This window comes from Echeneis naucrates, chromosome 15, assembly GCF_900963305.1.
Source record: "Echeneis naucrates chromosome 15, fEcheNa1.1, whole genome shotgun sequence".
Taxonomy (NCBI): domain Eukaryota; kingdom Metazoa; phylum Chordata; class Actinopteri; order Carangiformes; family Echeneidae; genus Echeneis; species Echeneis naucrates.
This window is the reverse complement of record NC_042525.1, coordinates 3,696,864-3,723,144: the sequence shown is the minus strand read 5'-3', so window position 1 is coordinate 3,723,144 and position 26,281 is coordinate 3,696,864. Positions and strand designations below refer to the sequence as shown.

The 26,281-nt window shown below is 43.3% G+C and overlaps 2 protein-coding genes across 4 annotated transcripts in view; one reads left to right on the top strand and one right to left on the bottom strand.

Moving 5' to 3' along the window:
- The window catches only part of macrod2 (mono-ADP ribosylhydrolase 2), a 361,227-nt gene that overhangs the window by 55,384 nt on the left and 279,562 nt on the right, over positions 1-26,281 (top strand). The gene's annotated exons all lie outside the window — the stretch shown is intronic.
- Positions 5,366-15,853, bottom strand: flrt3 (fibronectin leucine rich transmembrane 3). Of its 2 annotated transcripts, none has more exons than XM_029520729.1 (3): positions 15,551-15,853; positions 9,585-10,301; positions 5,366-8,627 (listed from the first exon to the last, which is right to left on the bottom strand). In XM_029520729.1, exon 3 carries the CDS (start codon positions 8,584-8,586, stop codon positions 6,634-6,636), a length of 1,953 nt encoding a protein of 650 aa, XP_029376589.1. In that variant the 5' UTR covers positions 8,587-8,627; positions 9,585-10,301; positions 15,551-15,853; the 3' UTR covers positions 5,366-6,633. The 2 variants fall into 2 exon arrangements, with proteins under 2 accessions (XP_029376589.1, XP_029376590.1); XM_029520730.1 differs by having other exon boundaries at positions 9,711-10,301.

Here is a 26,281-nt window from a genome sequence, read left to right as displayed (position 1 = left end):
TCTCCCCCAAACTTTTCCCCCTCAACTTTTTTTTTTTTTTTTTTTTTTCTTCTCCTGTGTTTGATTGTGTTTGGATGCTGCTCTCACTGCAGTCTTTCAACCCACTGCAGCGTTGTGCGTAGAACTTGCATAGTTACAGGATGACACTGCTGTCACTTTTACACACTCCTGAAAATGTGAGATAGCCCGCTTGGTGCGTTCACTTGTTTAAACTCTCTGATGTCAACTCCAACAACTCCGTCTCCAAGAGTGCGGGAACTGACTGAAACTATGTGAGTGCACAGGAGTCCAGAGGAGATGGTCGTAACCTTTAGTCAGCCCACTCTGGTTCAGGGATGTTGCTCCTTTGCTGCACTGCAGTGATCTTGTGTCAAGGTGGTTGAGTACAGCAAAATAATGAGGCCTTGAGGTGTCTACGCTCTCCTTCTGGTGCCCTGATGAATGATGACAGGCCGTATTTACAATCCTAAAAAGTGCTGACATTGCTGAATTGTGCCTCTCTTGGAGAAGCACCAAAACATTGCTTCCGTTGGGCGCAGATCTATGTGTTAGCCCCAGCTGTGGTGTGTCGGTGGCTGTCTGAGTGAATGAGGGGTGTGATCGACTTCTGCTGAGAGATGGACTGAGCTCTTACCTGAAGGTCACACAATCAAAAGGGTAATATCAGACCTGCTGAGGTGGGCTTGCTCAGACTTCATCCTCAAAACACCTTGTGAGACCAAAACAAGGTTTGTGAGCAGCAGAATCGATGCTTCAGCATGTAATATATACTCATCCTGGTATAGCACTGATTCCAACATCCAATGTTTCCTATAATTTCTGAGGAGCTGATTATTCAAGCTTTCCTGCAATTTTCTGTGTTTTCCCCTCTGATGGCTAAAGTGGATCAAACAGCTGCAGACAAAAAAAAAGCTTAAACTTTGCCTTGCTGTTCAGTATGGCTCGGCTGTAGCAACCATTAGGTTAGCAAAGTGGGCTAAACTTGCATGCAATTAGGCTGTCAACATCTGAAAATAATGAGCTACAGACAGAGCCACACTGGCATGCAAATACTGTACTGACATTTAAAGCTGGCTTAACATAAATGAGAGAAGAGAATGGATCGAAGAAGAGCTCCGGCTTCCCACCGCTGAGCAGCAGGTCTGCTGGGGGTAATGGACAAGTTGGACCCCTCAGAACCTTCAGGGATGTAATAATTATTCCCGTGCATCAGACTTGGTGGACAAATGGGACTGAGGGTCGATTAAGTTCTGAGGGGGACGTGGTGTTGATCTCATAAAGGGCAGCGGGAGATGTATGGCCTCTTACAAGATCATTTAAACCTCTTAATGGAGGACAGGAATTAATGGCTGCCATAGAGCAGAGTCAATTATATAGATATTTTCATAACATATTGTGTATAATTCATAGTGTAATGGCACAGACACCAATCAAGCCCTCCGCTTTTGTTTTGGCTGTAGCCCGTTTTAAATGAGAGCATTGAATCTGTGTTTTGGGCTGTAGAAATAGTTGCTGCCTTCATACACTGATATAGATGCATTGTCACTATCTGCCATGTGGGTTGGCACAGTCTTGATGGTGTTGGCTCCTGTTAATTTGTATTAATGTCAGATAATTTAGAGTTGCCATGGATGTATGTGCACCCCTTGTGCTCTCAGGCAAAAAATTGGATTCATTAAGAAGATGGAGGAGCTGGTTAGATTCCCCCCCAACACCCTTTTTTTTTTTGGTCCCCCTGGTTTCAGGTCACTGAGTAATGCGAGGAGATGGAGAGGGTCCTGGCCCTGTGGTTGGGGGTGTCAGAGACAGAGGGGAGAGCACAACCCCCCCCTCAAACAGAGGAAAGCATCACTCAAAATGACACATCTCTCACTAGACACACTTTTTTCGCCTCTGCTGTCTTTTACAGTTAGAACAGACTGTGCTTGTGACTGAGAGTGACTAACGTCACATGACAGTCCTGGGATAGCTGCACGAAGGGAGGGGAGACGGAGACTTTTGGCTTGCCTGCATATCAATCAGTATAATTATCTGTTTGTGTTAATTATATATGCGGACAATGTGCAGTGGTTCACATCAATGCACAAGAAAACCTAACTATGAAATCCATAATTGCACATGGATACACTAAACACCCTCACACGTGCAGACCTCTGTGAAGTTCACTCAGAAGTGTACAGGAATAGTAAAATGGCTGTCAAAATTCATATGTCTGAGGAGCTGCCCCACATTTAAAGTTGCCAGCACACCAAGCATGTGTCTTGGCACGAAACATTCACAAGCATGTTTTTTTTTTTTATGTAGCAAACAACACAATAAGCCCAAAAGATTTAAATCTATGATAATTAATGGCCGAAAGATAAACATAAAGAGCAATTTTGCCAGTTATATATTTATCTTTTTTTTTTTTCTCCTTCCTCCCTTTTGTTACTGTACACATTGACACACACCCACCAACACACAGTGTATGCAAACTATACACACTAGCAAATATGCAGACTTTGTGGGAGGCCCTGAGCCTTGGCTTGGCGTTTGACCTCAGCACTGCTTGGTTCAGCATTTAGAGGCCATTAAATTGTGGGCCTGTTTGATGTGCAAGCTGTGTTCAACAGGATGTGAGAAAAAGGGAACAGCAAGCTCCCCTTTTATTAATGTTTTGAGTGTGTGGTTGTTTCTGGCATGCACACCTGTGTGTTGATGAAGCAAACTTTTTTTTTTTTTTTTAACAAGAGCTCGGAAATAATGGCTCTTTTTTGCACAGCATTGAGCTTTGAGAACAAGACATCCAATAGAATTAGATTTTGTAAAACATCCCCTTTGCCTCCACATCATGACTAATTGCGCTGCAGTCTAGCATGCCTAATCAAGTTGATAAACCATCTCACCTAAGAATTTCAAAGAAGAAACTCAAATTGCTACTCTGTGTATCAACTCATTGGCTTAACCTTATGCTATGAGCCTCTGATACGTTTCTGAAGGCAATTAAGCCATTAGCTAAACGTCTGACCTTTTCTTCAAAGTGTTTTTCTCCATAATATCTGCTGTTCCCACCCTGAATGCTCATTAATGAATTCCATAGGGCTTCTACTGAGTGTCTTTATGCTGGACAGGTTGCCCATCAGGGTCTCTGATGACTGGTTAGATTTTGTGAGGCACTGATATGCATCCGTTTTTCATCTCTTGAGATCCTTGACCCGAGTGTGACTTGACTTCTCTGACCTATAATCATTTTTTTTTTTTTTTATCCTGCTAATGGTGCTGACGGAGAAGAGCCATGCCTGGCCAGTGGCCACAGTGAGGTCATCCAGGAGTGCTTTGATACGAGCATCTATAGGAATGCAAATGTGACCGGCTGCCTGACCAGTACATTACAATAGGAATGACAGCAGCCGGGGGCAGACAGTGCAGCTGCCCCCATTAGTTTTCATCTGACGCTTTCATAAAAGACAAACATAATTTGGTTCTGTGTGTGTCACACAGGAGACTAATGCTTGTAGCCTGTTGGGTTGTTTAAAGACTTGTCTGACCCCCAGTGACAACATGAGAGTGATTAAAGAATTGTGTAAAAGGACTGAAGGGTCAAGGGTCACGAGTGATGAGTGAGGTCACATGGGGTCGTCAGCAGTCTGGTTCATCAATTTATATGCTGCATACTTGGGTCAGCCGAGATGCACAAAGCTGTTGTTTAATGTATTACTTTCAGTGAAAGTCACAACAAAAGCACTCTCCTTTCAGCATTTGGCTAAACTATAATTTATCACACAGGTGAGAGATTATGTGAGAGCAGCTTGCTCGCTCTCAGGGCTTCAGAAGTGGTCAGCATACTTGAATCAACACAATCCCAAGTGAGCAATTAACTGAAGCCAAAAGCCCACGAACAACGTAGAAAAATAGTTGCTTCATTCTAAGAAATGAGTGAGAACGAAATGATGCAGTGTGTTTCAAAAATAATACTGGAAACATTATTTCTTACAGGACACACAGACATTGTGTCCAAGAAATGGAACGCGTTTCCCCTTTTGTCAACATTCACAGAGTCACCTTAATTCATCAAAGAAGCTGATGGTGTGAAGCCTGCAGAGGTCTCAGCTCACACATTTTGAGCCCGATCAACAATATCAGAAAGGAAACTCTGCAGCCTTTTGTTTGGTTTAATTTGCCTAAAAGCAAGCTGCAGCACATTCTATCATTTCTTTTATGTTTCTGTAGAACGCTACCATAAAAGGTGGAATTAATTTTATCTCAGATGAGGATGCTTTGCTTTCTTCAGTGCAATAAAGTTCCCTCCTCCTCCCCAAGATACTTTAATCAAATAAAATTAAATCTGATCAGTCAAAGACCAGGAAAAAAAAAAACAAAACAAAAAACCGGACTGGGTTCATATGTAAAGTATTACTATTCCATATTCTAAAACTAAGCCTTCTGTTTACTTGATTCCCAGTTAATGTGATGATATATTTAGTGCTCGGAGCAGGGTTAGTGTATACTTAAGGTTTGGATCACTTGTGCAGCTTTTAGTGGCTGCCCTTACTGTAATTAAAGCTTTGGCTGTGTTAAGAACTTGCGGGCATGTGAAACTGGGTATGCGATGATCCATACTGGAATACTTTTATGTGCTTCTGTGTAGGAGTACAGTCAAGAGTGTTCGAGAGTGTTGTGTGAACTACATTACCTTTATCTCAGCTTTCACAAGATATTCTCTTGGTATGTGTTTGTAAAATGGGTTGAGAGGCTATTTTACTGGTTTTTGCATGTGTACCTTTTTTCCTGAGTGAGCTGCAACCACGTCATTAAGTGTGCCGGCTGGAGCCCAGAGCAGCGTATATATACTCTGTCCTCTGCAGGGACGGGCATCCCCAGCAGGGTCTGCCTCCACCACCCTCCATATGGTGGCTCATCATTAGTTTTCTGTTGCCCTGGTGCCTGGGAGGTTCATCAAACCCTCGAGTCCAACCTCTCCACAGCCATTCTCCTTCACTACTGCGATATTTCTTTCTCTGGCCAATTGGATAAGTCACACATGGCTTCACTGCTCGAAAAAGAACAACAGCAGCCCCAAGCAGATGTTGTTCTGCAGACTGCTCGTGGAGTGGAAAACTGGGTTTCAAGAACAGTATCTGACTTATCGTTTAAGAGTTTACTGTGTCTTGAAAGGGGGGTCGTGGATTTAAGGCTATGAGCTACAGCCTCCGAGTTCAGATTTGTGAAGGATACGTTTGTAGTAGGTTACGTTTTCATCCCCCAGCATTTTCAGATTGTGTGCCCAGTCATTTGAGATATGAGTGAATAAAAGAAGCCGCCCGTAGCCTTTTCTTTACTCCAGGAGGGTTAACATTTGTACAAAGACACAATTCTCTTGAGTGGCAAAATCTAAACTGAGCAATCACACCGAAGCATGATGGGAAAGTAATAGCAATTGGTGAGGTAAGAAAGAGCAATTCTATTTTTGACCACTTTTATTCTGTAATATGACCAATATCTTTCATATTCAAGTGTGTATGAAAAAAAGTCACTGGTTTCTTAAAAAGCTAAATACAATAAGCATTGGATCAAGGCACATACAAGACTGGCCAAAGGGCATACAATGCACTTTGGTTTTCAATTGTAAAGAACAGTTAACTTCAAATTGTGGCAACATAAAAGTGTGTTCATTGAAAAATAATACAAAATAATACTCATTAACAAGGAGTTGCTGATCCTGTGGTTACTCTAATGGAATCCAACATGTTTTAGTCTTTTTGGCCTGGTGACTAGAATGACGCATGGTACATGGTACTAAAGAATGCCGCCATTGTCGTTTGGCCATTGTTGGCTTGTACAAATAGAGATAGTGGGGGATCCTCTGTGTCAGCCTGTCCAGTCTACTTGTTTTGAGGAACAGGAAGCTCCTTAAGATCGGTGTGCTTTATCTGGCCGCCGCTGTGGCCAACAGTCCTATCGGAAACACTTGGAAACCCTGCTCGGGGTTGTTCTGATGTGTTTCTCCTTGCGAACAGAAAAAAAAATCCACACACTGAACAAAGCAGAGAAATAAAGCATGGCACCTCATCTGAAGTTATTTGTACTCAGTACCAGATGAATACTGGAGCAAGGCTCTTGGTCTGTAGTATGTGGAAACAGCTACTGACTGCTCATTCTTTTAGAGGGCAACATGCCTGCTTTGCAAATTAGTTAATCAACTGTGCCTTAGTTTATGTCATGTCATTTTTTTGCCTTTTTGTTTTTCAGACAGCCACAAAGTTAAAAGAATGACCTGTGCTTATACTACAAGGTTTTCTAAAGTCTGATTGTTCAACACAGCAATGAAAACCCACTTTCACAGTTGACAAGTCATCATATCTCAGTAGAACACAGAGTTTCTTTTAGTTGGTCGATAACCTTAAGCAAAGGAAATACAGTACAAATTACTACAAATCCCTAAAATATAGAATTGCAGTTAGTTACAATACCCACTGATGATTCAGTGACGGCCTGCAACTGGAACGTTCTCCGTCTTCATAAAATGTCCTTAAATATAAATTATATGGCAAATGTACAGAACATTGCTTCCTTAGTCTTATAGATCCAGTGTTTTCTGAAAGTCTTGCCACTCAGTATAAGTAACCCACTCATCACGAATGTCCATGCGAAATATCATGAATGGGAGTGGTCTGAATCTGGTATTCCACTGTCTCTGTAGCTCCTGTTGTTAATACTGTTCTCGCTGTGTGGGCTTTTGTATAAATTCAGGCCATTCGGTGGGAAAATGGTGTGTATCACAAACTCCTCCTTGGACACAGGCAGGTGATTTATAGGTATCATTTGAAAAGAAGTTTCTCGTATTTCTAGGATGGAGTTGTCCTTCTTAGTGCCGGCCTCTGCGTAGTCGTCCTTTCTCCGACGGCCTTTGTTGTAGGTGCAGTTCCTGGAAAAAAGTGACCCATTCCTGTGGACGTACCAGCACACCAGCGCCAACATGATTATTGCCAAAAGAGCCACGGCCCCTCCAATTATAGCAGCCAAGGGCAGACTGGAATTTTTGTAAGGCTCTTTCTCCTGCTCTCTGTTCAAAGTTGTAGTTGGGTTGTACGATTTGTGAGAGCCAGTCTCTGTCTCTATGCAAACCGGGGTCTCGTCCGACAGGTAAATGTTGCTGGTCTCCATGGGAACCATGCATATCCTATAGGAAGATTCGGGTTCGAGAGCAGTGAGCAGGTACTCCGTCCTCTCCCCCTGCACGATGGTTTCAGTGATGGAGCCAAACGCAGGGCTGTGTCCCAGCTTTAGCCAGCTCAGCCGTAGGGCAGTCATGGGCTGCGACACCCTCCATGATATGTGTATTGTATCTGCGCTACTTGACTTCACACTGATTGTGATAATCTTTCTGCCTGAAGAGGTGGTAGTGCTGTGGTAATTTCTACCGAAGTCGGGCCCTTTAACTGCAGGCCTTTTAGTCACAAACAACGGCCACTGGGGCTGCGAGGGGTGTAAAGTGTTGGAGACTGTGCTCGTCTCATACGTAGGGCTGAGCTCTGAATCCGTGCAGTCAAACATATCTGTAGTCAGGTCTTTAATTGCCATGCCTTTGACCTTATCCGGACCCTGACACATGAAGCCGCGTACATTCACCTTGGATGGCAATGACCGCAACCAGTCACGCACCCATTTCATCCTGCAGGTGCATTGCCAGGGGTTGCTGCGCAGCAGGAGCTGTGTCAGATTGTCCAGGTCTTCAAAAACACCCTGTGGGAGGCTGCTCAGGTTGTTACCAGACAGGTCCAAGCGATACAGCTGCCTTAGGAAGGCAAAAGCCCCTGCTGGCACCCGATTAATGTGATTATCTTGTAGCTGCAACTTCTCCAAACTGGTGCCTGGCAAGTTGGCTGGCGGCGAAGTCAGGGAGTTCCTCACCAGTGAGAGCTCGGTCAAGTTGATCAGGTTGATGAAAGCCATCTCTCCAATGCCGCGGTTGTTGAGCAGGTTACCATCCAGGATTAGTCGCTTTAGGTTGATGAGGTCTTGCAGTGACTGCTCTGAGATGGAGGAAATGCGGTTGTCATCAAAGCGCAGCTCCTCAATGCTCATGGGAAGGCCTGACGGGATAGTGCTTAGGTGGTTTCTGGAGAGAAACAGCAGTCTGAGGTGATTACTATCCCTGAAGGCCCCCTCCTCTATGCTGACTGCCGATACGGAGTTGTCATCGAGATGCAGCTCCTCAATGTAGGGAATCTGTGCCAAAGAGGCATGGGTAATCATCCGAATGTTGTTCTCCTGAAGGTGGAGCTCCTTCAGCCCAAGAGGGAGGTTGGTGGGGAACTCATCCAGATTGTTGCAGTAAAGGTAGATCTTTTCCACATACGACAGCCTCCGGAGCTCTGCAGGAATGCCTGAACTCTTAATGCGATTGTTCTGCAGGAAGAGCACTGTTGCGTCTTGGGGTATACCGGTGGGGATGGAAGTCAAGCCACGGTCATTACAGTAGATGAAGGTGCCGTCGCAGCGGCAGGCTGAGGGACATGAGGCGGAGGTCACCAGGGGGTTAGCAAGACCAAGCAGCAGCCCAACCCTGATGAGGAAGAGGATGAAGGCCTCGCTTTGATGAACCATCTTGAATCCGCGTTGTCTGACAGTGAAATCCCTCGAGCCCCCTGCGGTGAAGACAGAAGGTTACATTTAATGCACAAGACCTTTTAAAGGGAGCCAAAGTCCTGTTCTCAAAATTGCTGGGTGTTTGAAATGCCGCCTGCAGTAACTCCTATCACACTGCTATGAACTGATCGTTTGAACTATCAGACAATGTTTACTTATTTTTTCTTAAGATAGCCTGCTTGTCTCAAGAAATAACTTTAAATTATCGACTGGTTTAATAGCTTTCCTCAATGAGGAGTTTAAAAACTAACCTTCACTGGAAAAGGACACCTTCTTTGTTTTTCTTCTTTTTGATAAGACATTATGCAACTTCTGAAATGTGTGAATTGAATTTTTGTGCCTCTTGGCCATGACTTGTGAAATGTAATAGCATCGCCTGGTTGTTTTACACGTTTCTGTATTTCAAGGCTGCCTTTCATCGCTATAGACCACAAGGGTGAACAAAGTCAGGCTCTGTCGATAAAACTGTTGTGGAACTGACATACTCTTTCCTGTCCTGGTGGGAAGAAATATCTCTGCTCACAGATGAGGTTTGATAAACCGCCTTTAGTACATAAAGATCAGAAAAATGACATTGAATGGCTTATGAGGAGAAATTTTTGATCCTCATTCATCCCTGCATGTTATTGTATTGTTACACTTTACTGTAATTGTGGTATGATGAAAAAAAAAATAATTTTTTTTTCAATTATTCATTTCTGCTGTGAAAATTCACAGTCCATATATTTACCGCAGCTCACCTTCAAATTTAACAAACTGGTGAAGAGCAAAGCTGCCGACTGGTTGTCTGTCTCTGTCTTTCACTATCAGTGAGTAGATTCCCTTTTAATTAGGCTAATACTGATTTATAGTTTTAATTATACATTCCGGCCATGACCTCTTCCTGCATGTCTCATCAGAAATTGCGGTCTGGTCAGCAGAGTGGAAAGAGGCAAAGCCATCCGTATTTGTCATACCTGATTTATACGCTGTGGTAAATCCTTTCCAGCCGCTAAAAATCCAATCAAGATTTCCTCTCGAATTTGCTCTTATCCTTTCTGAAAGGAAAAGTTTGTCCAAGGGGTTTCTAGCGATATCCTGACCTGGTCAGTGTTTGCTGAGCTGATCCTTGTTTGGACGATGACCTCCTCTGTGTTGTCAGGGGCTCATGCTTTCAATGCCTTTACCATGGCAGATAAGCCTGTCGAAAAAAGCATCCCCTCTCACTGACAAAGCATGCCCTCTCAGGTAATATTAAAAATCCTAATGGGTGTTGAAATTGTCAAGCTCAACAGCCATAACCGCAAATTAGATTTTTTGGATGTTGTATAGTGATCCGTGTGAGGATGGGGCGAGCTTTGGGAAAGGCTCCTTTCTGCAATCAGACCGAACAGGCATGATGAGTTGACACAAAGCTGGTCTGAGCCATGCCAATCCCCTGTGCCACAGGCTCAATCCAGGCCTGTTCACTTGTGTACTCCAGGTCTACAGGTAACCCAGAATCCTCTGCTCCCTTGTCGAGCCTGTATACACATTAATCCAGGGCTTTGGTCCCTATTCCTGAAGCAGATAACCAGTGTTGTCTTCTCCTCTAAGGGGCAAAACGGGCCAATGCGCTTATCCTCCTGGGCCGAGCCTCCTTCACGCATCTGCAGCTCCACTCGTACTGCGTCTTCCACACCTGGGATAGTGTTCTGAAAAATAAGCAGAGACAAACACATTTACTGCCAACATTCAGTTATTACGAAATGATCATTTCATGACCAAACAAGAGAGTAATGTCTCCAAAGAAATGGACATTGTTTTTTTTTTTTTTTAGTGAAGTAACTAAAGTGGGTAGTACATTTTAAATTTTCATGATCCTGCATTGTACCGGTACACAATTTTAAAATATATTCTTCTCTCCTCTTATGTACTTTCTAACTTCTGTCATGGATTTTCTTATAAAACTTTATGCTGGAGAAGCTGAGGATTTTTTTTTTATTTTTATGCCGAACCTAGATCTCTGTTGCATTGTAAGTACTTATTTTGAGATGCCCATTCTCTGATTTAGCCTGATGACCTTTTGTAGACCGTTACTTTAATAGACCACTTTTCTTGTCTATGGACATACAAGAAAGAATGGCTATGCATACGAAAGACAACAGTGATCCAGGCCCCAACACAATGGCTGAGGGTGGAGCCCCTGTTCCCTTCTCTGTCCACTTCACTGCTTAGCCCAGCTTTTGGTTGTTTTACAGAACCAGTCCTTTTACCCCCCCCCCCCCCCAAAAAAAAAAAAAAAAAAGCAGCCTGTGCCAGTTTAGAATTGAGGCTAGACCAGATTTCACACGTGAGAGGAAAAATGGATCCAGTCAGTGCTGGCTGGATCTCACATTAAAAAAAAAAAAAACTAAACAAAACAAAAAAACCACTCATGATAAATGAGGCCAATTTGAATTTCGTATTGGAGAAGAGCTTTTGCATACATCTGCCACTCCCGACTCCTCTCTGTGACCCCTAACCTTGACCCCATCTCTTTACGATCTATGAAAGCTATTTCTGTTTGTAAAAACAGAAGGTCCTTTCCCAAAGAAAATGTTACGTTTCCTCCTGCAACACAATAGCTTTCCCCCCTTATGCGTAACCATCCATGTGACCTGCTGGCAGCCACAGACTGCTGTAAAACATGGAAAGGTAAATTAGGAGCAATGTGCCCGGCCATTTAACAGTTGTAGTCCATGACAAGGAGAAGATTAGGGAATTGAGAGGCTTGTAACTCGATTACAACTCCTGAGATGCTGTCTAATAATAATGCCCCCCCTTCCCTTCTGTTCCATCTAAACATGGGCCCTCAGTCCAGTATTACATTAGTAGTAGATTAGAGTCTGGGGAAAAAGCACCAGATGTGACCTCTACCAACTTCTGGAATAAAGGCGTCTGACAAGGGGGGGGTGAAATTCAGTAATGGAGTTTTATAAAATGGCAGTATGATGGAGGGATATGTGCTATCTGTCTGCTGGAATGAACTTTTAATGCAGCACTTAGTCAAGCTATTTCAATTTTAAATAGCCCTTTTCACCTCATTTTGTCGTATTCTCCATCTTCAGAATATTGTTAAGTATGTGGTCTTGATTTGAATCTTTGAATTCTTAACATTACATAAAAGAAGGTAATTGTCTCTGTGTTTCCGTCTTATCAAGAAACCTCAGAAAGAACCGTCTGCACTCAGAATAACGAGCTTTTACGGTCAGTCATTCTGTATAAACACTCCCAAATATGATATGGTGCAACATTTCCAGGTAGTCTGTCTTTCTTTGGCCAGTGCAGCTCCGTCACATGCAGTCTCACTGTCCGTTTGAAGGAACGAGGAACACAGTTATTCATTTATGTTCACTGGTGTGAATACAGCCAGCGGGGACAAAAGCTGTGGAGCGCTGTATTATAGGTCCTGGTCTGTTATGCTATATTGTAGAAGATTTATCAGAGGTCTGCCTTGAACTGAGCACATCATGCATACTTCACAAGGCGCGTAGTCGGCTTAGATGCTCTGCTATTTTTCCCCCCCCTTTTCTTTTTCCACTATCATCGGATTTCAGCAGAGTGGCCCCTCTCTTTTGTTTGCTACAAGGCAAGCATGTGGACCTTGTGGCCTCAGCAGAGGAGGGTTTAGGTATTAAAATGTTTTAGTTGGGCAATTTAAAGTACCTCTCATTTACACAGTTCATTTTGCAAGACTTTTATAGTGCATTTACTAATAATACAAAGCCACTAATACACACAAACTATGCTCATGTGCACACAATCATTTTTGAGGGCAAGCGGGGGCTGAGTTTAACATTTTTAGTGATGGATGTCTTTCTCCATCGTTCTAATAAGCTCTGCCGGCCAGACAGGAGATTTCTTTAGCAGTCAAAGTGGCTTCTGCTTCATTTAATCTGAACTGGCAAAGTTAAATTGAGCATCCTGGTAAAATTGTGTGTGTGTGTGTTTGTGTGTGTGTACAGCTAGTTACCTTTCAGTGGAGAGCGTGGGAGGCTCACACAAAGCTGGACACTGATAGCCATTGTGAGCTCAACATGCATAAATGCACATTTAGTCAGCAATAACAGGGCCAAAGACTTTGTGCCCCCCAGTCATACTCTGCACAAGAGAGGCTTTGGAAAATCTCAAATAGAAACAATTTCATGCCTGTCAAAATTATTGCGGATTATAATGACTTTTAGTTCCGTAAATACAGAATAATATTACATGGGCTGCATTTAGGAGGAAAGAGCTGTAGAAGTAGTAATGGCTGACTGTTAAATTATTCATGAGCCTTGAATTAATTTTGAACCACAGTAGAGTTCTCCATTGGGAAATCAATGCTGTTTGTATCTGCTGTTGATTATTCCTTCAAATTCACAATATAAATTTGAATTGTGATTGATTGCACGAACCACGATGGTTGTGCACTGTGTTCTTGGTCTGAAAAGAAGTGTTTTGTCCGCCACATCACGATTTGGGGAACACTTTAGTAAGATCTGAATCGAAGAGCATGAATCATTTAGGATTGTACAATCAAGAAAAATTGTGTACTTGGCTGATCTAATATGAAAGCAATCTATTTGTAGATGGATTTTTTTTTTTTGTAATTATCTGCTCTTAGTGGTTTCTTTCTTTCTTTCTTTCTTTTTTTTTTTCGTTGTTGTGTGCATTGAAATCTTGAATCTGCCATTCATTCACGTATTAGTAAGTTGCGAGTCAGGGCAGCGGCCTGCTGTGGTGCTGAGACACAATGGAACATTCATTGTCACATCTGACTTCATACAGACACACAGCACGTTTCAGGCAAATAGAAAATGGGCAGAAATCCCTCATAGTTTCACAGATTTGGTATGTGGCCTCCTGGTGCTGTCCTTAGACGGGCTGAACGGAGGTTACATTTGCTGGCCCATTAAGAGCAGAGAGAGGCCTGGGACAGACGGGGGTCTCTTTTGTACCGGCCTGAAAAGAGAGATCTGTAGCAGCTGCAGTGGTTTTTCCCCCACATGGGGGTGGTAGGCACTACAGTTTTTTCCTGAGTCATATCACTTGCCAAGGCTTTTTCCTGCAGTGTTTGTGCTTTGCAGCCATGTTTACACCTTTTTACTTTCACTAACCAGCCTGAAATAATTCGTCAGATTAAAAACTGGTTTAGATGGCAACATGACAATGTTCCTTTGCTAAATAAATAACAAGCTGAAGCAAATTAGGCCGCGTCCAAGTCCACTGTCGAATCTGAAAAGTGTCTTGGTAGTCACGGATGGCTTATTATCCCCCTCCTTCTCACGTCACTCATGTTTTATGCTCCACTGTTTCTGTCAGAAGATTCTGTCTGTGCTGACCTGGTTAGTTGTTAATCTGCAATATGAATTCCCTCTGAAAGCAATTGACTGGGGACTTCTGCCTCAGGCAGTCATCAGCGAAGACAATTGGGTCTGTCCTCATGTCTGCCATGTTTAACAGGCTATTTATTTTTGCCTCTCACACTGAAACGCACTGAACAACAAAGAGCTCCACTGAAAAGCTTGACCACTGAGGCCACGGCCGCTTTCCTGACTTCAGAATATATCAGTCAGTGTTTAATGCCTGGACAACCTTATCATCTCAGGGAGATAACAGATCAGCTAAAAAGAAAAACTGTTCCTGGGCTTCAGTAACGTGGCTGAGAACTGTCTGTCCACTTTGTTTCACTGATCCAGACGGATAAATAGCAGGCTTGTATGTATTTAATAGATTTACGTTGGAGGGACGTTCTGCTGTCAGTCATTAATTTACGGTAACATTTCTGGATTATTACTATTAATCCAACAGGGAGAACAGATTTGAACCCGCACAGAAATGTCAGATATTTGTTTTTAGATGCCTTGCAGATGTAATCTGCAGCGTTGTGTGCGTAAAATGTGCGTAAAACGAATCGCTGCTTGAGCGCAAATTTGCGTGAATTTTATTTTTGTAGATTTTATTTATTATTATTATTATTATTTTTGGAGGGGGGTTGTTGACGACTGCGGCCCTGCAGCACACAGCTCTTAAAAAACGTAGTTTTCCTTTTTAATCCTGCTCTGGACATCCGCGTTAAGGGAGCCGAGCTGACAGCCGCACACAGTAAATGTGATTGTGGTCGGGCATGAATGGGAGCCGGTCCGAGCCTCCAGCTGCCCCTCCGCGGGATCTGAGCTGGTGTCCCCTCAGGCTGCGACACCGAGACCGAACCAGACAGAACCCCCCCCTTCCCCACCAACACCACCACCGCCAAACACTAAATCCCATCAGGTTTGCGTATCTTCCCCTGATTATTGTCCCCGCTGCTCCAAGAATATCGAAATGGGAATTAAGGCAGCGGCAGCTTTAAGCCGTCCCTGTTGCTCTGTGAGTGGTTGGGCTGATGCTTTGACACGGACACACACAGACAGTATGAATGTGACCGAGGAGGAAACTCATCTCTGCAGATCACACGGATCAGACAGATCTGGTTAGTTGGACGCACGCAGAATGAGGACGGAGGCAGCAAGTTGGGAGGTTTGAGGTGTCGAGACGGACGAGCAGCCTCCCAAAGTGTGATTCCTGTCAGCCAGGCTGAGCAGGAAAGGCTGGTGTGAACTCAAGAGGCGCTCAGTTCGGTCATTTGAGAGGAGAAAAGTGCACTCACGGTTTCTGCGTTTCTGTCTGTCGCCTAAAGCGCGTTCATAATAACCCCTGAGAGACAAGTAGCTCATAGACAGCCAATATTCTTCAACTGGGCTGAGCATAAAAAATTCAGAGGGGGGGGGGGGCATATAGGAACTAATTACAGGCAACTCCTGAGGAGGATTCCGCATGACTTTAAATTCCTTCTGCAGGAAAAGATCCAAAAAGATTGAGAGGATGCATTCCCAAAAGGAGTATACCAGCAAGAAGAAGAAGAATGAGGAAAAACAAAACAAAAAAACGACACACTTACCTCTTTAATCAACCAAAAAAGAAAAAAAAAAAAAGAAAAAGGGAAAGTAACAGGTATCCTTTTAAAGTGGGCTTCACAACGAGGGAAGAATAATAATCCAATCCGGGCTATGAGGATTTAAATTCAGATCCCAGAAGAAGGAAAAAAAAAAAGCTCCTCTCACTCTCTAGGCTAGAGCTATTTGGAGTTTATCTGTCTGTAGCAGCACTGCTGTGTTTGCTGGTGACCCCCCCTCCTCACACACACACATACACAATCTGTAGGCTGTGGAAGGACATAGGTGCACGGGTAGATCTCAATACAAATGTGGAGTTGTGTTTGCCTCTAGCTTTGCTTCAATAGAGCACTGATGTCATCTGGAGGAGGGGTCTCTCTCTCTCTCTCTCTCTCTCTCTCTCTCTCTCTCTGATGCACAGAAAAGCTGCAGTGTTGGATGGAAACACTAGGGGGAGTGGAGGAAAGGGGAAGGGCCCTCTCATCCTTGTCAGATGTGTGCACTTAAGATGAGTGAGTAGTCAGTTTTTGGGAAGCAATGCTCCCTGGCAGATAAAGGAGGGGGAAAAAAGTGGAAATGTGCTATATGTTTTTGTTGTTGAGAAACTGACACACACAGGCTTTTATTTGGGATGTTTTCTCTTCGACACCATGAAGTTTTGGCAGCTCGAGTTAAATTGTCTTTTGCGTATTTGCTCGAAATGTGACAGAATTTTCTATAATCTCAGTTTTGGCGACAGTGGTTTCATTACATGTTTTGTGATTGATCAGTTATCTCAGTCGCAGGTGCACCATTTTTTTTTTTTTTCCCATCTAGACAGAGAATTTTTTGAAGACTAAAATGCAGTGATTCACTTTTGTAAGCCTAAATGGTTTTTCATCGATCTTAAATTTCAACGGAGAGTTAGTTGTTTCTTTTTGTGAAGGACATTCCACACTGTAAATAAAAAAAACAACAAAACTTTAACAGGTAATTAATATTTGATGACACTGTCACACTGAACCAGAATGATATTCTGGTTGTGCTAATTTTCTTTTCTTGCTGTGTGTGTAGCCTACATACAGCTTGCATAACTGTTTCTCTGTGTGTCGATACACAAAAGACAAACAAGTTTGCACTGACATACCTGACCGCTACTGACTTTTGCCCCCCCCCCCCTTTTTTTTTTTTTCTTGTTTGACCCTCTTTGGTTTCATGTTTAAATGAAGCCACACATTGGGTTTGTTTCCTGGAAGACCCAAAGCAGCAGCAGCACATCACTGTCTGTCAAAGGGTTGTGTAGCAGATTTGACCCGGCTGCCACTCTCCCCTGCTCTGCGTCATCTCCAGTGTCTCTCCCTCCGGCTACCTGACAGCGCAGACACCACAGCCCGGCCCACCGAGCTGCTCTGTTTATCTGCTGTTGACTCTCAGCTTCCTGTTGATGCCAGCGGGTCAATGATCAGATCGGTGTGATGTATGCAGTCTCGGTAATGTGGAGACCTCTTTCTTACATGTCATTCACCGCTGCTGCTACTACGATTTGTTAATTACAGCAGTCCTGTTGTGCTCGTCAGTCGTGGTTGCCTGGAGGGATGGAAACTCATTTTCAGTAAACAAGCAGGTTCATTACAGAAGTATTATTCACTTCTTTTGGGTCTAGTGAAAGATCAACCTTAAATTTAACTGACTTTCTGGTTGAGAGAATGAGAGCAACTCCTGTAATAATAAACAAAGAGCAAAAAACACATTTTGTTAGAAAACTCCAATGGCAAGAAAAGGATATTCTGAAAACACGGTCAGATTCTTGCTCAGGCCGAAATTATGATTGAAAATGATCCATCATCATTGAGAAAAGACAACAGTGGTTGTACTTTACCTGTCTATACTGAAATCATAATTCACATATTCACTGCATAGCTTGGAAAAAGTACACAGACTCCTCAGCTAACGGCATTAACAAAAGCTAATTGGAGTCAGGAGTTATCAAACTTGGAGTGCAACCAAAGAAAGCAGATTGGAGGTGCGGGTGAGAGTTGGGAAAAGAAACATCTGCTGAAATGAAATCTTCCTTGCCAATGAAACATCTCTGAAGCCTTATTGGGGGAAGAGCAGAGGAGGAGATGATTAGGAAACCGTTGATTTGCATAAAGCTGAAAGGATAACAAAGCCATCTCCAAAAATGTGGATGTGCATCAGTCCACAGTTGGATACACGCTGTCTATAAATGGAGATCCTTTAACTCTGTGGATGGAAGTGGGCGTCCAGTTCGGATGATCAATAACGCAACAAATGTAACAACAACAACAACAACAACAACAAAAAAAAAAACGTCAGAGAAGAAGAATCAGTGGAGCTGGTGAAAATCTGAGTCAGCTAGAAGAAAGCCCTGGTGCGTGGTTACATAGAGCACGCTGTCCTACTTTGAGCACCACAGAGAAGGCTGTTGCTCTCCAAAAACACACAGCTACACAACGCTACTGAGCAAACTGACGTGTAAATGAAATGCACAACAACTGTATTTTCAAACGAAGTCAGGTGGATTTTAGGCTGTGCTGTGTTTGTCAGCACAGCTCATTTCATATTCCTGTTTCCACTGCATATCTGTTTCCGAGCTCTTGTTGTGTTATTGTCCGGTCGCTGCTGATGTAGACCTTTACTGTTGCCAATTGTTCTGGCCTCATTAGAACTGCGTGCTACACAAGAGTGACAGTTTAAGTATCTGACAACTGCTGACATCTCATTCCCACTTATTTTGCCAGAACAGAATGTGGTCCAACTCCAGCCTCCACTTGTTGGTGCACGGTTAAACCCTGATTGTCATCTCAACTGGAGTGTATAATTGAACAGACACTTAAGCTTGGAGCATCTGCCAAAAATACTTAGACCTCCAGTGGAGTTTTCAGATTTGTTTGCTTTCCAGCAGGAGTGGCTCTCACTTTTGTTCGAAAATCCGGTGGTTTTCTGAAAGAAATATAAATTGCCTTCATGCTGTTAATTTGGGGGCAAATCAGTGTGAAATAATATTTCTATTGTGTCTTGAAGTTTTCAACGAGGCCTGATGTTTTGTTAGTATCTTTAATGAGCTTAACTAGCTTGTTGTATTACTCGAGGTGTTGTGCGCCAAAGACTGCGAGGTGAGAAAAGGTCAGCATCGGACATCCTGACTTGATCCTTGTCTTCCCTCCAGAGAAACCTGGGCCTGACCTTACTGTGGCTTCCTTTGCTTAAATCAACTGCGCACACATCTGTCAGCAGCTGCTGATTGACCCCCTCTCAGACATACAAAGAGTCCCACTGGAGGACAGCGGTGTTGGGTTTCTGTTATCTCGAGACCAGGGGAAATCTGCCGCCCTGTTCATCTTTTGTTCAAAGGGGGAGACTCTCTTCTTCGCCAAGGATGCACTCCAGCCTGTCTGGCTAATTTCACTGTGACAGCAGACAGGTTGTTTCCTACTCTGTTGTGTGCGTTTGGAAAAGAGGGACAGCAGAGCTAAATATATTAAGCCACTTGATTTTGCTAAGTGCTGGCTAAAGTGCCTTTTGGCTCTGGTGGCAACAAAACAACTGTTAAGTGTGTACTTGGTGTTGTTCTATAGCTGACTGTTGCTCCCAGTTTTTGTCTCTTGTGACTGACGTTGGACCATATAATTGATTTACTCTTTTGCTCTTGCTGTGGTCAATAGATGGGCCTTACAGTTGGCAGACTCCGGTGCCCTACTTTCCAGACCGGTTGCCAAAACACGCTGACCCACTCTGATTGGTGCTATGTAAGCTAGGTGTTATGGATACTATTTTATCTTGCTCAATTTTCCATTTATCTGTCACTTAAGATTAGTGTGCCTTTGCTGAAAAGCTGTGAAATACAATAGGGCCCAAAACTGCTCAGGGGCTCACAGGGGGAAAATGGAGTCTGATTTCCTCTCTCATGCCTCCTTCCTAGCTTTGACTGGAATTCATTATTGATAGATTCTCCATGTCCTTAACCAATGCCAAATTAACGGGAACATGTAAAAGGCTCCTGCCAACATCCCCGCTTTGTTTTTCATTTACCTTCGGCTTTATTTGCATATTCATCCTCTACAGGCAATCAGCAGCGATCTTTGCTGTGGGCCTTTCATCTTCACGCTGCCATCCTGACAGGCAGCTTTTCAATATCACAACAGTTTAACTAACTAGGATTTGTGCCTGAGAGGTGCTGTTGGTAATGCAAGAGCATTCACATTTATGATTTGCAGAGGATGTAATATGTGTGACAGAGATAGAAGGAGGGTTTGGGGAACGAACAAACATAAATCGCTGATTGGGGAAAATAAGTCGGTGGATGATGGATTTCATGACTGTGGGTTTGTGTAAATGTCAGTGCGGGCATTGTGGCATTGCCTTAAATGGAAAGCTTTGACTGATCTCTGATCTTTAGGCATATGAATACAGATGTCAGGTACATGAAACATGGTCTGGCTGAAGGCTTGATTGCTGTAAGGCCATGCAATAAGGCCCTTGTCTTTTCTGATGCAGATCCCAGATGTTTAGGAATAGGTTGACCCCATTCGTCTCCTGAGACTAGGGTGCAGCCCAGAGAAAGAAAAGAGCCAACAACAACAGAGACTAAAGGGGCCGACATCCTGCTGCTTAGGCAAGCCGAGGGGCCTCGGCCAGTAGTCATTTAGGCCGTGTGTTTGTGGAAGAATGACAAGCCATGCAAATAGCTCCGTCGGCTGTTTTTCCCCTCGTCTTTTGTTTTCTTTGGTTGTTTTTGTGGTTGCTGTTGTAGAGAGAGAGGAACTCAGGGATGAGCGAGTTCCATAAAAAAAGGCGGGTGGTGGCGGGGGGTGCTGACTTGTCAACCTTAGGACCTCCCATAGGTTAATGACCCCCAACACAATGCTCTAGGATCAGATTAGATAGTGCACTCTCCCCCCGCTGCACTAATCAGCACAATAAAGGAGATAAAAGATACAATTACCATACAGTGTTTTCACAGTCCGGCATACATCTCTAATGCCGCAAATTGAAGCCCTTGTTTCTCCCTTTTAACTAGTTTACTGTTGCTGCACTAAATCTGTAATTAGCCAACTTAGCATCTTTTCTTCAGTCTTGGTTAAATGGTGGCATTTATCTTTACAACAGACTCACCGTGCTTGTGTAAGCGTCAACTGAGGCTTAAAGACAAATATGCTGCTTTCTGATTCCCTAACTCAGCAGCACATTCCTTCACTGTAGAGGTGAGCTGCCCAGTTTTAGGATTTTGAATGTCTTGCGAAAGGGTCAGGGTTTAGAGCTGTAAGAACAGGAAGTCAGGGCTAATGGTACCTAATGAAACAAACCAAGTATTTGCTTCTCCAAGCAAGATAAGATAGATTATACAGTCGCCCTGTTGATTGGAACATACAGGAAGTATGCTATTTAGGTAAAAGGATTCTGTGTTAAGAAAAGGGGGGGCTGACTACAGAAGAGCTCTCCTGTCACACAGACCTGCCATCAGTGTGATCAAAGTGTTCACTTATCTGTGTCAAACACTAACTCTGACTCTGTTTTCTCTATGATCTGGAGGACTTTGTTTGTTCTCATGACTCACATCTAAAAACTACCTCTTCTAATTATTTCTCAACTCTTCTCCACTGCTGCTCCACTCAACTGCTCAGAAAGCACAAAAGCAATGGGAGATTTTTTTAAAATATGTTTTTGTTTGGTACGATCAGTGCTTCCAACTTGGAGTTGATGCTTCAATCTCTTGCTTAAAAAAACAGTTACAGTGCATCTTTCAATGCGAGTGTGTTTTAGAGATTCTTGTTTCTATGCTGCATTAAAAGCCCTTCTAGGGACGGGCATTGGAAATGATCAGTTGCTATAAATGCTCTGATGCATTGCATTTGAAAATTATTATACGGCTCTCTCTGCCTGTTACATCTGTCCCAATCAAACAAACATTGAATACATTCTCATTATTCACTTCCACACTCTTATGTGGTTGTCTGGAATAATTATTCCACTTTGCGTCATGTTGTTATCTGCCAGAGCTGAGGAGAGTTACGTTGGCGTTTCCTCCCTGTTGTGGTGAGAAATGTCTCCAGTTTAAACCGTCCTGAAAACTGGAAGAATTGGAGCCACTTAACCTGCATTAGACGCCACTCGAAGGTGTTTTTAGGTAACACTGCCAACCATCCCAATGACAATAGAGGTGTCTGCACCGCAGCGTGTGGAGGTGTTTCGGCTCTGATCCTGAGTGGCTTGGATATCGGATATCTTTATTCCTCTGCAGCGGAGAGAACCTATGGAGGGTGATGATGGGGGAATAAAGGACTGGTTGAGATGAGGGGATGTTTGACTTGCCTCAAAGAAGTGCTTGTAGACTGCCCGCCCACCTATTAGCGCAAGAGTGTAAGGTGCTTGTGGTGGGGTTGTGAATTAAATCGTCAGTAAAACTAGATGTAACTGGAGTAGGCCATCTTTTATCCCGCTGTGTTGCTGGGGTGTTTCAGAGGTTAACCCTCAGCAAGAAGAGGTGCACAATGTGTGTAAGTGGGTATTACATCAGCTGTGATTAGTGTGGTGGAATAGGAGAGTTTTCGTTAATCTGGAAAACTGACACGCTCTTTTACATGTGGATAAAATTCCAGCTGAAATTACTTAATTTATTCCATAATGGGGAAATTTTACTGTTTTACCAGCACAGAAATGGAAAAAACACAAAAGAGAGCGGGATAAGTAAATGATTTATAAATTTGAGGAAATGGTTATTTATAGTTGGAAAATAAGTTATTTTTTCCTTCCTAACATGTGCATGTTGTGAATGATAACAAAAAAAAGACTTGTAATGTTTCCGTTGTGTTAACCCAGTTTTATATAAACACCATAAAGAAAAACATCACAAACCTCTAAGTGCCTTTTAAAACAAACCAACAAAATGTAAAAAAAAATTCAATAATAATTTCACAGGAGAAATGAAGGAAACGTTTGCAGAGGGATTAGAGGAGGACTTCCTTCCCTTCATCCCTGAGAGCACAGATCGCAAAAAGCTGATGACTGACATAAAATAAACATGAACCTGTATCATTTAGTGATAATCAACATTAAGCATATTTATTGCTTATGAATATATTCCACTGATTGCAGCCTTGTAATGTTGGGGCTTTGTATGCCCCAATATCACAAACCAACAATAAAGACAAAGCTGTGACATTTCACAGGCCAGGAAGAACTGCCGACCCATCAAAGACGACCAGTGAGCAGCAGAGAGGAAGTCAACCAGCAAATCAGAGATAGAGGAGATTGGTAGAGGCATGGGGTAAATAGAAGTGGTGTCATTGGAACCAACATCAATCACACAGGCAATAACAGAGATGTGAATTCATATACCGCCATAAGAGAAAACAATGGAGGCAGGAGCTGCTGTGTCAGTGTTGGTGTGAAAACGGCTGTGATTTGAAATGGAAATGGTCCCCTTCCTCTGGCAAGTGCTACTGGTGAGCAGTCTTTCTGCTGATTGAATTGTATCAGGCTTCTGCATAACATTGCTATAAGCTTTCCCAAACACGCTCCTCTCTTTGTAAAGGTCACCGTTTCCTGTTTGGAAACATTCATCAGTGTGTCTGTATTATCTGAAAAAAGCTATTCTGTCTAAGGGCATTTAAGTGGTTTACAATCCACGTCTTTTTCATAATAACGGGAATTTATTTTTGTGCAGGTGCACACAATCTCCTTTGTTGTTTCATATGCAGTAGCTAATAGTATGAACAGCAGAGTGTGACTTCATTACAACTTCCACTCAGGACTGTATTTTTATTTATTCATTATTTATTTTTTGCTGTAGTGCTCCAACTATAGTTTTTTGCACTCTTGTGAATAGTTTTGCATTTAATTCTCTGTACTTTTCTGTTATTATCTTAAACAATCTCCTCCTTCTCCAGTGACCCAATTTCCCCACTGCGATCATCAAAATTTCATTATCATTATAGTTATCATCAGCAGCAGCATTTATCTCTTTCGTGCTTATCACCTGACTATCTTCCATGGGAAGCTTGGAAAGTTGGCACACGCAAACCCCGCATGAATTGTTTTGTACAATGTTAAATGTTTGAGTGTTGCAGTGCTGTATTTTGAATTCCATTGCATGGATTGTAGAAGTTGAGCCAAAATTCTGCTAAATACATTAAAGTTCAGTTTACGCTGCAGCAGAAACCGCCCCCAGCTCTCTCAGGATAGGGAGACCCAGAGGAGGCTCCATTTAACCCCCAAGGATTAGTGCTCATGCCTACTTTAGCATTGGTAAAAGGGAAAATGTCTCAGCACATTGAGTCAATAGGAATTCAGGCCCGCTCTACTGGCTTCCCACACAAGAAAAAACAAAAGTGAAGCTTCAACTCTCAATTCAATAGGACTACATGTTTGCCCAGCCTGCCTTACAGTTTGCCCTTCTGCTGCCTTCACAGTACATTACCAGCCCAAAAATACAAGGCCTTAATCTCAACAATATATTCACCGAGAGTACCTGCAGCTTCCCTTGAATATTTTGTCTGCATCAGTTATTCCTCTACAAATGCACGGAGGATTTCTAATTGTGTGTGTTTTGTTTTATGGAAATGGACGTGTTCTTACAGTGCTTGTTCAGTGGTGTGTTTAAAAAGTGTCTACCCCCGGTCTTCTATAATCCTGTATGCTGAGCTGACTTGCCTCTGCTTTTAAAAAAAAAAAAAAAAAAAAAGGTGGTGCTTCTTTATGAGCTTATGTTTTGTCTCCCTCCCTCCGTCTGCCTCATCATTCACATTCCCCCTCTCATGACTTCGTACTGTACCTGAGAATGCTGTCCATGTGCTCCGTGGTGGCGGAGAGGCAGTCCTTTGTGGCGTGGGTTCAGAGGGCGTGGCCTCTCTCACAGGGTTCCCTGGTGGAGCGAAGTCTCTGTCTGTTGACTTTAGTCCTCGGTTGACATTCCCTTGTGTTTGGCCAAGCTTTCATCACGGCTCCGTTCAAACAAGAGCCAGCAACTGATAAAACACATGCTCTCCCTAACTCATGTTAAACTCACACACACACACACACACACACACACACACACTTCAGCTTGACTTCATAGCAACAGGTGAAGCCTGAAAATGGAGTGTGGTAGCTACAGCAGCTGTATTGTGTGTTTCCAGGACAGTTCTTGTTAAAATGACATCGTACTGTTAAGTTAGAGAGCATTAACAGCTGTTACGCCGTAATGTGCAGTGATGTCTGTCTCCTAGCAGTGATGCGTGCTGTCAGGATACAGTAGCTCCATTTTTCCGGTTGTAAATTTAATTCTGGAAAGTGCAGGAGGAAAGTATCGGAAGACTAGTTAGGTATTTCATTCTCAAAGAAGAAAAAACAAAACAAAAAACGAACAGTTTCTACATTTGGCACAGGTATTTTCCCTGCATATTTTTTCCATCTGAGATGAATATGAGTACGAGCCAGCTGACTGAAATTTATCGGCCAGTCAAGCAGGAAGAGTCTTCTCCTGGTGTGGATTGCCGTCTGTTCTCTCATGTGGACGGCTGCCCGGCCTGCCAAATTTCACGCCTGCCACCGGTGCCTCAGAGGTGCAGTGGGAGGAGCGGACGACGCGGGGTGCTGGATTGGAAGCGGCAGGGGTGGGAGACGGGAGTGACGTCACAGCCGCAGAAAGGAAAACATTATCATCCTGGTGTGGCTCAGACGGGGAGAAAACAGTGTTTCAGAAACCAGGTGCAACCCACACCTGCATGTACTCCTTCCACCTCGCTTAATTAGAGTTCAACATCCTCCTGATAAATATTCTTGCTCTTGTTGTCTTCTCTGTTTCTGTGTGGGTGGGGGCCGATGGGCTCAATTGGGAATTATCTAGGATTCCCTGGAGAACGCCTCTTTTTCCTCCTCTCTGTTTATCCACAAGAGCGTACTCGCTTCGGAGCTGCGCAGACTCAACAGCCCATTACTGATCTCTTGATCTATCGCTTAAATTGATTCTGTGTGAATATGTCTTCCTGTTTCCTCTTAATCTCGCAATTCTCATTAGAACCCTTATGTGATCTCAGACTGTATTGAGTTAGTAATTACTGTCTGGAGAAAGTGAGTTACAGTTACATCGTCAGAATGATTTCACTGTTGTTTGCTGTGCCAGCAGGAGATTCTTATTCCTGCAGAAGATGAGCTCAGAGACAAACGCTTCTCTTCCTTCTGTCACTCTGTTGTCAGGGATCAATCACGTCATTCGTCATGTCTGAAGCTGCATGTGGCAGAAGTAATGGAGGAGTGTTCATTTTTTTCCCCCCTCACTGCTGTGCAATCATCTGCTGAGTTATAATTGGGGCTAAAGCTGTTGAACCCCGGCATGGATCCTCTGAATGACTGAGAATACTCCACAGAGACACAGTGTGAGATTTTTTTTTTTTTTTTAAGCAGTCTGACAGGCATCTGAAGCTTCTCACGTATCCAGCAGTCAGTTTACCTGAGCTGGTCTTCGCATCTGCGTGTCTGTTTTTGTCATCCTGAGACTTGTGTACTCTCTGGGAATTTAGAGTGTCAAGCATCAGTTTACACCACCTGAGGTCTGCAATGTGCTCCGCTCATGGCGCCAGTTAGCTTCAACAAAAGAAACGTTTTCTCACAGTGGCCATCACTTCGCCCTCTACCTTGGTGCCACTGCTCCCCACATCTCACAGCCGGCTGACCTCGGCCCTGCCATGTTTAAAAAAAAAAAAAACAACTTTCTGTCTCTGTCACGTTTTCATTGAGACCAGGCTGATTCAACTCGA

Excerpts from the sequence above, each read along its gene's own strand:
- flrt3 (XM_029520729.1), bottom strand. The coding sequence starts at position 8,586 with ATGGTTCATCAAAGCGAGGCCTTCATCCTCTTCCTCATCAGGGTTGGG.